Source organism: Talpa occidentalis, unplaced genomic scaffold (assembly GCF_014898055.3).
Source record: "Talpa occidentalis isolate TD23 unplaced genomic scaffold, MPIMG_talOcc4v2.1 talOcc4.3, whole genome shotgun sequence".
Lineage (NCBI taxonomy): Eukaryota > Metazoa > Chordata > Mammalia > Eulipotyphla > Talpidae > Talpa > Talpa occidentalis.
Window position 1 is genome coordinate 127,386,015 of NW_023603184.1, and position 16,375 is coordinate 127,402,389.

At 44.8% G+C, this 16,375-nt stretch overlaps 1 protein-coding gene across 4 annotated transcripts in view; it reads left to right on the forward strand.

The window, feature by feature from the left end:
* The first annotated feature begins 13,575 nt into the window (after positions 1-13,575).
* NRP2 (neuropilin 2) overlaps positions 13,576-16,375 on the forward strand; it is a 117,029-nt gene continuing 114,229 nt past the window's right edge. For 2 of the 4 annotated variants that reach the window (XM_037523901.2, XM_037523902.2), the window contains exon 1: positions 13,576-14,486. In XM_037523901.2, the coding sequence (XP_037379798.1) occupies positions 14,414-14,486 (73 nt within the window). In that variant the 5' untranslated portion in view covers positions 13,576-14,413. The remainder of the gene's footprint in view (positions 14,487-16,375) is intronic. The other 2 variants (XM_054700018.1, XM_037523900.2) reach the window with 2 other exon arrangements.

Sequence of the window (16,375 nt, forward strand, 5' to 3'; positions counted from 1 at the left end):
TGACCACTTGAGACCATGTAAGTCAGCCACCTGGTGAGAGAACACAGAGAGGGCTGATAACACCAATGTCCCCGGAACCTGCTTGCTTCACAGAGCTGTGGAGTAGGAGAAAGCCTGGTCTTCGGGGGTGACCAGTCTATCCCAGCTCCACTGTGTTACAGGAAGAAACAGCTGTCTCTTAGAGGATCAAGTCAAACTTGTTCACAAGGCTACTGAGTGACAGAAAGTAGATTCCTCCCCCACGGCAATGCTCTTTCTGCTTGCCCCTGCCTTTCTAGATCTAACCACGGTAATGTTTTTCAGAAACAACAAACCAATAAGAAGATATTTGAGATAGTTCTACTTTTAATAATATTACATAATACCTGGTCCATTTAGATAGAAGTTGGTTTTATTTTATTTAGTTCCCAATCGAACTTACTGAACTAACTTTCAATGATTCTCCCCACCTAAGCACACCCTATCTGCTTTCTCCTGGAGAGATTTCCCGACAGTAGACAATTTATCATTCAGAGTGTACATCTTGCCACCATGCGTGGCACACCTGAGCCTTTCTCTGTCTTGCTCACAGGCAACCTAACTCTATTCTGCACTTAACAGCTGTGCTGAAAAAGTTGTGTCTGCATGGCACAATGATGCCCAAGGATGAGTTAGGTGCTTCGTACCTGCCGTTGTAGGAGAATATGCTATTACTAAGTGGTGATTCTGTTTTGTTAAATCTGCATCCTGACAACAAAGCTCTGTTTAGCCAACTATGGCGATTTGTAGCATATTGCAAAATTTCTTTTGGTATCTATTATCAAGTTCTTCTGCAAGCACATGAGTAAATAGACAACATGGAGAGAGGTGGGGCAAGCTGGAGTTTGGAGTCTGAACATTGCCCTGTGGTGAAAGAACAGAACTTGGTATGAGAAGTTTAGAGTTTAATTTCCTGCTCAGCTAACAACTTTTGGTGTGATAAATAAACTAACGTCCTTGTACCCGCAGGCAGAAAGACTGTCTACACCACTCTGGAGCAGGGGGATCTGTTTATTTTGCATTTAGCAAAAGGTAAAGAGTCTTGTCTGAAACTTTTAGTGAGAAACCCTGTCTTGACACTTGCACTGTTATGAGTCTCCTTCCGCTTTAAACAACTCTCCTGCCACCACATTTTAAGGGACTCAGAGAATATTTTTTTACTAACTCTAATAAATATCACAGCAGCTTTTGTTCAAATTGACTTTTAAAAATCATTTTCATGGGATCTGGAGTTTCTCAGAGCTGTTACCCTTGAACAGAAAGGATCAAAATACAAAAACTATCGTAACAGTATTTCTGATGGAATTGCCCTAGTGAGTATTTTAAAAATAGCATCAGACAAGACTTTGATTTCTTTCCATCACTATGTTGCAAAAGAGTCTAAATACAACTTTGCATTTGTTTAAGGGAAAGCTGGCATTTCTCAGGGTAGGTTGGGTGTTGCATCTTAAAAAGATAAACACAGTTGACTTCAGTTACCAAACAGCATTATCAGTCTTAGCATATCTTCACCAGAGTGCCTTTGTTAAAATGATTCAATGAGAGATTCTGTGAGGAGAAAATCTACAAAAACTGGAGCATCTTAGCAAAATGCATAAGATGTATTTGCATTTGATATGACTTATATTTGGCAATGCAAAAAAAAAAAAAAGAAGAAGAAGAAGAAGAAAGAAAGAAATGTGAATACATTGAGTTTCCCTGACCTGGACAAATCCATCATTAGTGATGGGAGCAATAGTAATGATGATAACAAATAAAGACCATAAAGTGATGTAAAAGCCTTTCATGGTTTTGCCTTTTCACTTGTCCTTGTGTAAGGAAAACATTTTGTTTGGTCTAAACAGTTTGTCTAAACAGTCTAATGAGTTTCAGAACCAATTTTAAGCAAATATGCTCTAAGTAGTTCCAGGTCATTTTAAACTTACTGGGCTGACCCACCCTGGAACACTCATTCACTTTAAAAATACAGACTTCCTCCAGCAGTGCCTTCTTTTAGATTCTTTTTAATGTACTTTGATTCACAAAGATAGAATTTCCTATGCCATAACTCAAGAGGACATGTTTGCATGAACCAGGGTGTCCCTTAGTGGAAACACAACCTCAGCCGTCGTATTGGCCTGTGTTGGACAAGCATTTGCAATCAGTTGGGCTGCCCATATTTCTTCTTCATATCTATGTGTCTGCTCTGTTCTGAGGAAAGTTGGGGGCTGAATACAAAAGGTTGTGTATAGCAATCCTAAACTCTGAGTCAATTTGCCTGGCTGTGGAGCTCAGGCAATTAAGGAAATGGACTTGAAAATTAACTCATGGGCATGTGCCGTGGGCTCTGAGCCGGGTCCATTGACTCTTGCCTTGCTTAAGGATGATGTATCATTGATTCTTCAATGGGATTGCCTCGATCTGATTCTCCATCCCAATGGACTTCACAAGGGTTCTAGGCAAGGAAGGATGAAAGATTTGGGTCATCTATTTCTAATAAAATGTATAATTTAAAAATGATTCTGTGGGCCTCCCCGATGGCACAGCGGTTGAGCGCTGGGTTGCGAAGGTGCCCGCGACCTCTGCGGCGCCGGTTCGATCCCCGGCTGCTCCCCGGCCACCGGAGGAGGGTCCCACATGGCGCGCAGACCTCTCCTGCCGCCCGCTGCTCCCCTCAGCAGTGTACTTCGGTCCTTCTGCCTGCTCTGCTCCCCGCTCTGGCTCTGGTGAATTCTCTCACCCTCCCGCGCTTCTGACTGTACCCAGTGCATGTATAAACAAAACAAACAAACAAACAAATAAATAAATAAAAAACATGCCTCTATTAAAAAAAAAAAAATAATAATAATAATAAAAAAAAAAAAAATAAAAATGATTCTGAGACTGAGAAGCCTACTTCTTAAGCCATGACTAAGGGAGGAAAATCTGTGATGAAGTAAAATTATGGCTGCTTTGTAAAAGGTGACTTCAGAAATGAAAAATCTCAAGACCATTTAGAGGAAGGCAAATTATCTGGAGCACTCTGGACAATAAACTGAAATTTTTCCCAGCTAATTCTTTTCTTTCTTTAAACATTCAAAGGTTTATTGAGGTATGGTATAAGTGGGAAGACCACCCACCCAATGTAAGAGAAGAATATTTTTAAATTCTTGTAAGAAAATCTTTTTTTTTAAGATTTATTTATTTATACAAGAATTGGGATACATGTCAGAGGCACGGGAGGATGAGAGAATTCACCAGAGACAGAGAGGGGAGCAGAACAGGCAGGCAGACCAAAAACACTGCTGAAGTGAGCAGTAGGCAAGACAGGAGAGGTCTGCTGCACCATGTGGGTATCTCCCTGGTGGGCCGAGACTCGAACCTACACTGCAGAGGCTGCAGACAGCTTCACAGTGCTGTGCTCAACCCGTTGCGCTACTGGGGAGGCCCTAAAGAAAATCTTAACAGAGTTTCTGAGAATTCTAAGAAAAATACAGATCTTAGTGTCACAAGGACAATATTATTCTGAAGTTGGCTGGAAAGGCTAGCATTTGGCAAGATATAATAAATTATTTTGATACTTTGACCAATAAGGTATTGGCAATTCACATTAGACTGCTGAATTTAAGCCCTCGTGTGGAAATCTCATATTTCCATTAATGCAAAAAGCATTTATCAAACACCAATCATGTGCCTGATGCTGGGTTAAAAATTGATCAGCAACACTAGCATTCATTCTTTTTTTTTAAAGATTTATTTATTTATGCATACAGGAACTGGGGTACAGATCAGAGGTGCAGGGGGTAAGAGGTTTCACCAGAGACAGAGTGGGGAACAGAACAGTCAGACTGACTGAAACACACTGTTGAGGGGAGCAACGGGCGAGACAGGAGAGGTCTGCTGAGCCATGTGGGTATCTCCTTGGCAGAGAATCAAACTCATGCTGCAGTGGCTGTGGATAGCTTCATAGGTTGTGTCTTAACCCCTTGCACCACCTGGGAGGCCCACTATTATTTATACAATAAGTAAAGTCAAGCATAAACTATAAAGTAAAGTCAAGCTATAAAATTAAGAAAATCATAGAATTTTGAACTTTAAAAAAAATTAGAAACCAGCTAACCCACTGCAACGCACAGAAAAAAAAATATAGTTTATATGTGACCCAGAACACTTGTGTGAGTCTGTGTGTATGACATATATGTTTGTGTGTACATACATACATATATAAATAGGAAAAAGTTTCATGAAACAACATATGCTCTTTTTTATAGCTTTTTTTATAAAATGTTGATCATTTGATATTGAGCACATCATCCAATAAATAGTTTTTTCACTTCCAAGTTGATTTTGTAACCCACAAATGGATCTCAACCTGAACTTGGAAAAACACCAGTGTAGCACAAGCCTTTACCTTACAGATGAGGCAGTGAGTTAGTTGCTTTCATTAGAGCCTTAGTTAGTGGAAAACTAGCCTAGATTTCCAGGTCTGCTGGTTTACTGGTCTTGATCACATTATTTTACTTGTTTTCTTCTTATAACTCACTATTGCTGCCTGAAATGATGGACTTGGCTGTGTTTGGTCTCTCCCACTAGGAAAGAGAGCTCCTGAGATATTCTATCTTCACTGATGTACTCCCTATTTATTACCCATACAGAACTTGGCACTTTGCATGCACTCAATAAATAGTTTTTGAATCAATAAGGGCTCTAAACTAGACCCTGCTTCATATCAAGTGTAGTTAACCTGATGGCCATTGCTGTGGAATAACAACATGCCTTTTATGAGAGGGGACACAGAATCACAGACAGACCAAAAAATTTGACACAAGACACACAGCATCACTGCAAAAGCTACAACCAGTAAGTAGGTCTTGACCCTGGTTCAGAGCCCTGCATTCCTCAGACATGTTGTCTTACATTTTAACCTAATTATCAATGTTATTAGACTACCTTGTCCTAGAATACTCCTCTCCCCTAAAGTGCAATTTTTCCATTTCCTGAGGGCTCAGGGAACTCAGTGTTGGAGAAACTGCAGTATTTATGATAACACTGTCAGTCGGGTATAGCAGCAAGAAAACATACTTCTAGATGTGTTGGAAGGTCAAAAATTACATTGACTCCTTCTAAATTATGATCAAACCAAATGGGAAATTAAATGGGAACTGTTTCTGCATCCTAGATCCTTGCCAAATTCTAACAAAGGGACAATCTTGCTTTGTAATTTAACTTTGGAAGACTTGTTTAAAGGAAAGCAAATTGGTTCTGGTCAGAGATATTTTTGTCTGTCCAGATTTTCAAGATGAACTTTAAAACTTCTTATAAACTGAACTCCAGGACTCCATGTCAAAGGAAAAGCAAATGGGAGGGGGACCTCCCCGGTGAGGCAGCTCAGCACTGTGAAGCTGTCCACAGTCTCTGCAACACAGGTTTGATTCCCAGCCAGCCAGGGAGATGCCAATGTGGCACATAGACCTCTCCTGTTTCTCCCGCTGCTCCTCTCAGCAGTGTGTTCCATCAGTCTGCCTGTTCTGTTCCCCGCTCTGTCTCTGGTGAATCCTCTCACCCTCCTGTGCCTCTGGCCTATACCTCAGCTATTTTATAAATAAAAATAAATCTTTAAAAAAGAGTGAAAGAAAAGAAAATGGGAAGGAGGTGACGATTATAGAAAATTTCTGATTTTAACCTACAAAAGAAACACAAAATTCTGCAAAATGACCACTATTTGAAATAGCTCTTGCTTCAATTTACCCTAACTCCTCAAAACTTCAGTGGTCATTTAAGAAAGCCCCAGCTTCATCTGGCACAGCACTTAGGCATTCCAAATGGCAATGGCACCTCAGGTTTTTCTTTACTAACCCTATGCCTAAAATGTCCCTAGCTCATCCTGGGTCTTCAGTAAGTAACAACTGTGATGGGTGACTGACAACATGTGACTCTGATTCTAAAAGTTTTCACTGGATTTCGGTGAGTGACATTGGGTATAGAGCTTGGAGCAGCCGGGGGTAGTCTGCTTTTCTCAATGTGGTGCAGTTAATGGTAAACACAGGATGCCCAGGCAGTCCACGTTTTATTTAGGACCCTTATACCAGGGTTTTGTCAAGCTTTTGTTGTCTGTTTTAAAGTTGGGGAGGGAAATTGTGGATTCCAAAGAGAAAAGAAGACTAAACTAAAAGTGATGATATTCATTGAGTTCTAGAAGCGATTTTCCATTTCCCATTATCCCAGCATAAATGTTGCCCCTACATTCCATTCACAATGCAAAACATCAGGGTACAGAGCTCCCAGGAGAGCTTGTTTCTGCCTAATGTACCCTGGGGTGGGGTGGGGGTGGGGGTCCTCTAGAAAACATTAAAGCAGTAGCTACGAGCTTTAATGAAGTTAACCTGCTGAAACCAGGGGAGGTTTGCCTGAACTACACCTGAAAGCACTTTGATTATGGCATCAGCTTCAAAAGAAACCCATTCCCTCATTTCTGAGCTCTGCTGCATTGAGAAACAGAATTGCACCTTTATATTCAGGCTAATTTCAATCCCTCGCTGAGGGCTGAAAGCTTTCTTAAGTATTCTGAAGATGTAAGTGGAGGGAGCGTTTCCTCCCCAACCTTTACAACCCCAGATAGAGAGAGGACCCTCTGAAACCATCCATATAAAGCAGGCCCTCAGAATGAAAAGTCCAGCATGATAAACCCCTTCCAGTTCAAAAAAAAAAAAGGTAACCTCCCACTTTTTGCTAATATTCAGCCAATTCAGGTTCTACAGGTTTACTTTAGAAAAAAAAAAAAAACACTCAAATAATCCCCAACCTTTACAAATGTCCCCTCTTAACACACACTTCCTTTAGTGTCTTATAATATTATAACTTCTTCTCCATTTCCTTTTATCCTGTGGTCTTTGCGTTTCTTTCTTTCTTTCTTTTTCAATTGTCCCTTTTGTTGCTCTCTCTCCTCAGCATTCCTTTTATTTCCTTTTGCACCTCTTCTTTTGGATTGCAGGTCTTCATGCTCCCTGTTTTCTTTTTTGGTCACAGCTGCCCCCTAGTGGTTTTCAAGGTCATTACTGCTTTGGGCTAGGGGAGCGAGAAGGAGGGAAAGCTAGTTGGAGAAAGGAAGTTCAGGGGAAAAAAACCCATAAAATGTGCTTTTGCTTTCTTACTTGGAACAAAGTCTCAATGTGTCCGCAGTGATACTCAAGACCTGTATCAATGAGGAGGTGTTGCCACAGGAACTTGTGATGATGGACACAGCAGTCCTGGAGCAGGTTTGCAAGGCTGCTTGAGCAGAAGTTCTTGTGCCATTTATTGACAGCATGTAGGCTAGTAAAAGCTGATCATGCGACAATGGTATGAGGAATGAAGTCCGGAGGGTGGGATAGGAATGGGGGACAAAATTTCACCAGGCACAGGGAAGGGGGTGTCGTGACCATATATGTCAAGAGACATTTGTGTCAGCAAAACATGATGTTATCACAGGCAGCGTTATCCCGAGACCACCACGGAGACAGTCACGTAATGAAGTCAACAGCAGCCTAGGCGTCCCTGGGCCTGCCTTGTGATATGGGCTATTTTCCGTCGGCAGTCAAGGAATGCTCTGCTGTGATTTGTAGATAGCAAATAGGTCACAGTTACCCATGAGTGGCCAGCTAGTAGCCAGCTCCTAGGAACCCACAAGGAGGTAAATTGCAAAACTGGGAGAAGGGGCTTTTCATTTTGTGCTGTTTGAATTTGTTTTTGATGATATAGATGTACTACTTATCCTCTTTTTCTATTTAGAAAGTAAATAAAACCCAAGTGTGGTGACAGAAAAGGAGACTGCCTCCACAGATGATTCTGTGGTTCCTGCAGAAAGCAAGTCTCATTCTGACCCCTTCCCCAGCCGGGCTCTCATCAGGATACCAAGGGTTGATTGGCAGCTCAGTAAACTGTGGGGGAGTAAATATGAAGGAGGAGAGTGGGAACTAATGACTACAGTGGGTGTGAATGAACCCACCCTGGAGTATCCTCAATAGCAAAAGGTCAGCACCCTGACTCTTGCCATTCCATCATGACTTTCATGCTCAAATTAGCCCCGATTGCCAGCATAACGTAGCAATCACCTGACATGTAGATGTCTAATTAAGGCACCATAAGTCACAGGTTACAAATTTGAAAACAGCAATAATAACAAGGAGAAAAAAAAGCTTTACAAATCTGTGAGTGTTTGTTAGGGTTTGTATGCATGTGAGTGAAGGAAAAGCAAAGTGCACTCAGGGATGGAGGATTCAGGTTTCCAAGAAAACTGGTCTAGAAATCCAATGAGAGAATAGGAATTTCCACTTCAAAATAAGATGTTCTTGAATGATAAAAATTTCAAATTGTAACCTTAAAAACCAATCGCATCTCTTATTTATTCCCTGAAGGTACAAATACACTCTTGGCCTTTGCTTTTGATGGCCAAGTGGAATCTGTATTTTTTTTTTTTAAGATTTATTTATTTATACAAGAGCTGGGTTATAGCCAGAGGCGTGGGAGGGTGAGAGGATTCACCAGAGGCAGAGTGGGGAACAGAACAGGCAGACTCACTGGAAACACTGCTGAGGGGAGCAGCGGGCAAGACAGGAGAGGTCTGCCACCCCATGTGGGCATCTCCCTGGCTGGCCGGGAATAGAACCAGCACTGCAGAGGCTGCGGACAGATTCACAGTGCTGTGCTCAACCAGCTGTGCTCAACCACCTGGGAGGCCCCAGAATCTATATTTTTATTTTAGGGGCTAGGAAAGGCCTTTGTCCGAATGCCCAGCCAGGGAGTGAAGGTACCTAATGCAGATACTGTAATGAAGGCATTTCCGATGAAGTATCATACATGCATTAACATCTTATTGGGGGATATATGATTATACCTATTACTTAGGGTGGTCATGAAGTTAAGACTAAAACCAATTTTAAATTTATAAATGAGGTTGGTCAGGAAAGTGCCAAAGTTCAAAACTGGAAAGGAGTAGAAATTGTTCAAACCAACCCTCATTCTCCTCCTCCTCACCAAATAGACACCAAGTATTTTCAAGTGATGCCTCTGCTGATGCTGAAATTCTCTTTTTGGGAATAAGTGAGACAGCCTCAGAGACTGATAAGTGTGTGAATTTCTATGGGTTTCCATGGGAGAGCTCCAGCTCTGGTCTTAAGATGATCTAAAACTGAGCTGCCCAGCATGGTAGTTGTTAAATACATGTGGAATCTGTGTATTTTTGAGGGCTTAGGAAATTATATCTAATAAAATTAAATACAATTTTAAATGCAGTTATTGGGTCACATGAGAGATTTCACATGCCATATAGTCAGGTTAAAAGCTCAGATATCTCCAACATGACTGTCAGTTGATTGGAGAACACTGTTTCAAGGAGGGATGGAGGCTTCACTGGGCCCTATTGAAGCACTGATGCCTCAAACATATAAAAATTTGTGTAGCAGAGGAAATATGCTTAATCCAAGCAGAGGGAATGACATGACATCTTTAGTTTCTTTCGTAAAGGATTCCAGGGATGTTTGAATGAATTTTGTACCCTTTGCTCCTTTTTTTCTTTTGTTTATTCGTAACATTGTCTTCTACCTGATATAGGGTCTATGTCTGAGAAAGAGCTGAGGAGACCCACACACAGTTTAGAGTGAAGGAGATTTGACATTTTATGATAATCTGTATGGATTCTGGGCGTCTGCTAAAGGTAATATCGAATAGAAATTACTAGACATTGTTCAAATGTGTTGGAAAAAAAGAAAAATGCAGATTGTTGAAAGGGTGAGTGGGAAAAATCCTGTTGACTAGAAACCTGGACTTAAGTTTCAAACAAAAGAGAATAAAAAATGAGGAGAACCTATTACATTTTAACTTAGTCTTTGCCTCTGAGACAGATGCAGCTAAATATTAACTAGGGTGGTGTAGTAAATTACAGATTAAGAGGCAATTAAGTCTCATATCTCCCCCTTTCAGGGTGAGAGCTTGTTGATGTCAGGACTCAGATAAGGGGGTGCACTATGTGACAGGTGGCATCTATTACAGAAGCATGAAACTTGTAGAGCTCTTAGATTTTGTGTTCCCAGGAGGCAAGATCCAAACGTCTTACTTGCTCGCACACCTCCTGCATCGTAGTCATGCTTCCGTGAGCATTTAATGAGTACAATGTGATGAACACAGATGGAAAACCATACCTGAAACAAACGTCTAGTAACATAATGGCTGAGTGGGTTGGTGGTGAAAGGCTGGATCTATCTCCATAGCCCATCAGCAGACACTTTGAACTTACACCTGCTGACCTCCCATTCCCGTGAGTGGGGTGAGGTTCCTGGTGTTTTTCAATAGGATCTTTGCTGTTGCTGTTAAATAGAGGTCACAAGGTAAAGTTGGGGACCCACCACTCTGTCATTGAAGGACAAGTTCTTTCAAATGGATGGTCCTAGAAACTTGAAACATCTCCACCCTATCTGAAAAGAGTCTGGAGAAGAAATGTGAACAAATATCTCCTGGGAGCTATCCCTTCAGTGGGAACGCTTATATGGAAGCCCGTGTGTAAATATACATTAGAAGAGGGGTTTCCATGTTCCAAAAGTTGAGCATTTGCATCAAAACCCCTAAAATGTGTGTTACAGGTACACATTCTCAGACACCTGCCCACACCCAAGGAATACTATCTGCAAAAGAATGGCGCCCAGGGGTCTGAATACTTGACATTCGCCTTAGGTGATTCTGCCACACCCTTGGGTTCAGGGCTCTCTGGAAACACCCATTTTTCCACTGGGGTGTGGCTAGTAGGTAACAGCTTTCTCTTAGCATCTGTTACAAATCTATTTTATGTTGCCCACATCCCTTCCTGTCAAAGGAAAGGAATGTAGGATGGGATTATCTATTATTATTTCACAATTAAGTATAATGATGGGAAACGTCCTAGGTGAGTCAGGGATGCTGCCAGGACTCTTCTCACTACTTCCCTTTCTTCTAGTTAGTTTGCCATTCATGTTAACAAGCCCGTTGTTCCTGCCAAGGCGAGCAGCTTTTTTAGTGCGCAACCTTATCTATGGGTCATGATGTGGACACACAAAATAACGAGAAATCCAGTGGCTGGTTCCTTGCCTCTGTGCCTCTGCTTGAAAGCAAACCCAGAGCAGCCAAACCCCTGAGATTGCAGTCTAAACAAAAACTGGGCTGGCAGGTCTGAGCCAGCCCCAGTCTGAGAATTTCCCTAAAGATTTGTTTTCCATTGGGCACCTGTGGGATTTGCGTTTCGGTCCCAAGAGTCCTTGGAAGTCCTGAAGTAAAGCAATTCTAAGCCCTCCCCCACCTGTGGGCGCTTGTTCAGAGTTGGCTGACAGATCTGCTCACACTCTGAATCCTCTCTAGTCTGATAAAGGGCTCTGCGCTCCTGGAAGGAAAAGCCGCTCCAGAAGTGCTACCGCAGGTAGTTACCATAATTTATTGAGTGCTGCCCCCTAGAGGATTAAAAAAATGGTCTGGCCGCTGGGAGGCCAAAGACTCATTCTCTCTACACTAGAGCAGATCATCAGTCCTTTACTCCAGTGGACTGATGCAGTGCGGCAGCAGGAAATAAGTTAGCTCCCTCATTAGGACACATGTAAAAAAATAGAATTCATAATGCTGAGAATCAGGTCCAGGAACACTAAAACTGACCTTTCTCCCTACCAGACCAAGGACCCTGGAGACAGCCTGATAGGGACCCTATACCCCTAGGCCCCAAGATCAGAAGTCCAAAGCTGTCATTCTTATGGTTTCCAAATAGGCAGCAGTTTACTTTTTCTCTCCACTTTTACCTAAACTCTGGCTATAAAGTTCTCAAAAACAGGTTATTTTATGGTGGGCAGACTACATTGGAAAGAATGGTTTGGAAAGTGCTGTCACTGTTGATATTTGTACTTAGTTTAGCATCTTGGTAATGATAGAAGGAGGACCTCTACCGCTGGTCAAAATCCAGACTGCTTTTTTGGTCCATTAAATGTTGGGGGTGCTGGTCTTTCTTTACTATGGATGCTTAAATGGGGAAAAAAAAAAAAAAAAACGAAATCTGGAGTTTTAATAAAGTAGATGTGTTCTCAAGCCTTTGAAGGAAGACGAGAAAGAAGGAAGGGAGAGAGAAAACATGAAAGGATGAAAGGCAGCCTTCAGGCCAGCTAGGGGATATGTTCCCTGGAAGAACTCACTAGGCCTCTGTTAAATGCCCTTTCAAACCAGGCATCTGAGATTAACAGTGTGATATGCAGCCTGTGGATTTACCCAGCACTGTAAAACCCCAACCCGGCTTGGCTCAACTATTTGCAAATCACTTCTGATTCAATTTTGTTTTGGTTATCTCAGTGTAAATAACAGTTAAGTAGGAGTTACAGATTTTTCCAACACTAAAAGTGATAAACAAAGCTAATGGCAAGTCCAGATAAGGAGGAAAACCACCCAGAAGACTACACAAGTACAAGCAAAGAAATAAATGGGATAGTCAGGCGTGTGTGTTTCTTGTCACCGAAACTTTATTTTTCTTAATCTCCAGAGTGGCAGAAAAGGTATGTGCAGGGGTGTTATTTAGACTGTTCCTGTTAGAGCCTTTATGATAAAGTAGTAATAGGTGCCTCATGAAGCAAGATCGTTTGGAATCCATAAAGTCATCTTCTGAAACAAAGATGCAAGTGTTTCCCTAAGTGGTAGCTTGCAGCTCTCTCTAAACAGCTTTCACGCCTCCATTTAAAAATAGTTGGCAGAATGCTGTTTTCTTTCTTTCTGCATTGAGACCACATTTCCACGGGGAAAAGTAGTCACAGATGCATTTCGAGCCTTCCTTTACCTGTACTTTGCAACCCCCCCCCCCAAAAAAAAGGTACAGGTACGGGGGTTGTCGGAATCTCTATTACCGGAGGAAATTCTGTGCTGCAGAAAGTCTCTTTTGATAGACGTTAGAGGTGCAGGGAGAACCTGGATCCTCACGCAGAGAGGAGAGCGGCATGTTTGGGACACAACAAAGGCTCTTAGTAAACGCAGGGGGTGTTTGGGGTGTCATTCAGCCGGGGCTGACCGTGTGTGTCGCCGCCACGCACTGCTGCCTGTGCGAGCGCTAGGCTGAGCTGCCGCCCGGCTCCCCACCCCAAACACCGCGCGCCACCCTGCTTCTCCCGTAACGCCATTGCGCGTGGCATTGTGTTGGGCTCTACGTGTGTGGCATCTGCGGCAGGGGCCAAGGATTTCCCGGGTTTCCCGAGGAGCATCCCTCGGGCGTGGGCAACGCGGCCAAGGGCAGCGCGCCCGGGAGGTGTCGGGGGGGCGCTCCCTTCCCCGGGGCGCAAAGCACCGGCAGCGCTTTTGTGGTCCAGCGCCGAGGTGCTGGGGGGTGGGCGAGAGCAGCCGGGTAGGAGAGGGGCCGCTGGGTGGGAGCTGCCTTAACTTTGATCCCGAGGCGGCCGAGACGGAGGGAAGCCGCCGCCCGCCCCGCCCGAGCTGGGTGCCGCGGCGCTCGCCTCTGCGCCGCGCGTCTCCGCGGCTGCCTCTTTAATCAGGAACACAGAAGGGGCGGGCCCTGAGCCGGCGCGTAATCGGATAGCTCTGCCGCGGCTCTGACATCCACATGCTGCTCGGCCTGAAAAGGCAGGGGGGAGCCGGAGGGGAAGCAGAGAACGCGAGCGAGGCACCAGCCCGCAGCCCGCCCCCAGCACATCCTCAGGCGCGCGGACACTCGGCGAGGCTCGGGGCGAGGTGGAGGTGAGGGCGCGCGCGAGCGAACTCGGAGAGGGGCTCGCGCACTCCCGGGCGATCCCAGTCGCCGCCGCCGCACCAGCAGCAGCACCAGCAGCAGCAGCAGCAGCGGCAGCAGCAGCTTCCTTCCTCAGATCCCCTCGTGAGGCTGGCTCAGCGGGTGTAGCCGCCGGGGGAGGCTCCCGGTGGGGAAGCCCGGCGAGGGCAAGAGCTGGGCAGCCGCCTCCCGCTCCCGCCGTCCGGCCATCGGTGCCCCCGCCAGCGTGTCATCCCGGGTGCCCGGGATGTGTGTCAGTTTACGCTTCTGAGATCACACAGCTGCCTGGGGGCCGGGGGATGCCCAAGGCAAGTGTTGGCTTTTATTTTTGCTATTTTTTTACGCTTGGCTTCGGGAAATATTCGTGATGTTGTAGGAGAAAGGAAATGATACTTTGAGGAACTGGAGAGGACATAGATGCCTTGTTTTTAAGAGAGGAAACGCGTCCCCTCTTTCCGGCTTGCTCCCTTCTTGCTGATTTCAAGAGCTACCCTCCTCCTGGCGAGGTGGGGACCCAGCAAGAAGAAAGGTGAATACGGGCCGCCAGGACCCGGGAGGAAAACACTGACCATTAGAAGCCTCTGCAGAAGACACTGTAAGGAAGAACAGAAGCGAGAGAAAAACACAAAAGACTTATAACTAGACAAGAAACCTACAAATCCTGCTCTGGAGAAAAGCTCCTTCTTCGAAATGGATATGATTCCTCTCACCTGGGTTTTCTTAGCTCTCTACTTTTCAAGACACGAAGTGAGAGGCCAACCAGGTAAGCCCCTGAAAGTTTTTTCTATTCATTTCAACATGGTTTTTTTTTTGTTGTTTTTTTTTTGCCTTCAAAAGCCACTGCGAGTGCAGGGGGCCACTCGGAATGGCATATCAGGAGGCTCCCTCAATACTGAATAATTTAAAGAGCGATCCCAGCCAGCCCTCCCTACACCACCACCACCACCACCACTACTAAAACCCAACTTTTCTCTCCTGCTAGGAGTGTGTGTGTGTGTGTGTGTTTTGAAACATAGACAGATTTTGGCGGTGTTCAGATGTCACATATGGACTGAATCAAAGGTTTAAAAATACTACAAAGCCTTTGCATTACAGTTTTGGGGAATTTTTTTTTTCCTGTCTTGAAGCAGAACACATCTCCCTTGAGTTTCTTCAACCTAGCCAGCGAAATATAAATCATTTGCATTCCCTCCACTTAGCTACATTGAGTAATGTTAACTGAAGGGCTTGGGAAAGACAAGACTCTAGTTTTGGTTTCCCAACACTGTAGATTCTTTGCAGAATGTGTGGATATGCCTCAAAAACATAGGACTCCGGCTGGTGGAACAAGTTGGCTGGCGGCTGAGCTAGGGGCTTGGGGCTGGCGCTGCTGGCAACCAAGGCGGTTGGTTGTCCCTGCTCTTCCCTGCACCCCTGTGTTTTCTGGGAATGTGAATCATATGTTCTTTTAAATATATATATTATTATATAAAACAAACTGTATAGCCCTCGAAGGTCTCTCACGCTTGTGAAGTGGTTAGAAACTTTTGAGTGGAATTTGCTCTCAACCACTGCCAAAAAGGGTGTGTGGACAGACTGCAGAGATAAGCACTGCAAGGCCCAGCACAGTCTGGGGCTGGTATTTGTGGGGCACTAGATCGATGAGGGATACACTCCCTGAGATGGGATCTCTGGTTTCAGGGAACCCAGGGGGGCTAGTCCTTCCTTCCCCACACCAATCTCAAGAGGGACCCTCTCCCCTTTAAGAACAGTGTCTGTAATCTGACAAAACTCTTAGCAGCTGCTACAGGTGATTAAGAATGGAAAGCATCTGCGGAGGAATTAGAGAAAGGAGAGAAAACAAGCCTTTCTGAAGAGCCCTTATGGGGATGTACTTCCATGGCTGTGTTGGCGGCAGTGGTGGGGGTAACTCTTGGCAGCCGCCTAGACACCAGTCCGCATCACAACCTGCTAGAGGTCCTGCAGCAAACTGGTTTGACTAAGGGCAGGATTTGCGCCAGGTACTCCGGTCCTCACCCCCAACACATACTCATCCCCTCCTTTAAGCTTTGGTATTTATTTCAGGGGGCAGGATGGCTTAGGAACGCCCATACTTCCCAAATCCACACGTTTGCTGCTCCTCTGCCACAACTGGTCTGAAGGGCAGCTGCAAATGGTATTAAAGATATGGGTGCAGGACCCATATGGGGAGATTTCCTGTGTCTCTTCATTCCCTCTAGCCTTAATTCTAACTTCCCAGCTTGAAGCGAAATTAAATTACCTCCCACAGAACTGGAGGCTGCATAAATTATGTATGTTTGTGTGATTCGCTGTGTGTGTGTGTGCACGCGCGCACGAGAGCGCGGTGAAGATGCCCACGGTATATATTATGTATTCAGGCGCGGACTCTGGTAGGCCCGGACGCACGAGCGCGCGCACTCTGGCGCACACAACCGCGCGCGCACAGACCCACACGCACACAACTTCAGGTTGTGCGTGCTGCGAAGAGCGGGAGGGAGCGTGAAGACTCAGGGGCCACCTCCTGCCACAGATGTTCGCACATCTGTCCCCAAGCTCTGCGTGGAGTGTGTGGAGTGTGTGCGCGACACCCGCTCGGACCCACTCGGGCTCTGCCACCTGCCTCCCTCCCTCTCTGCAGAGCCCCCTCCCATC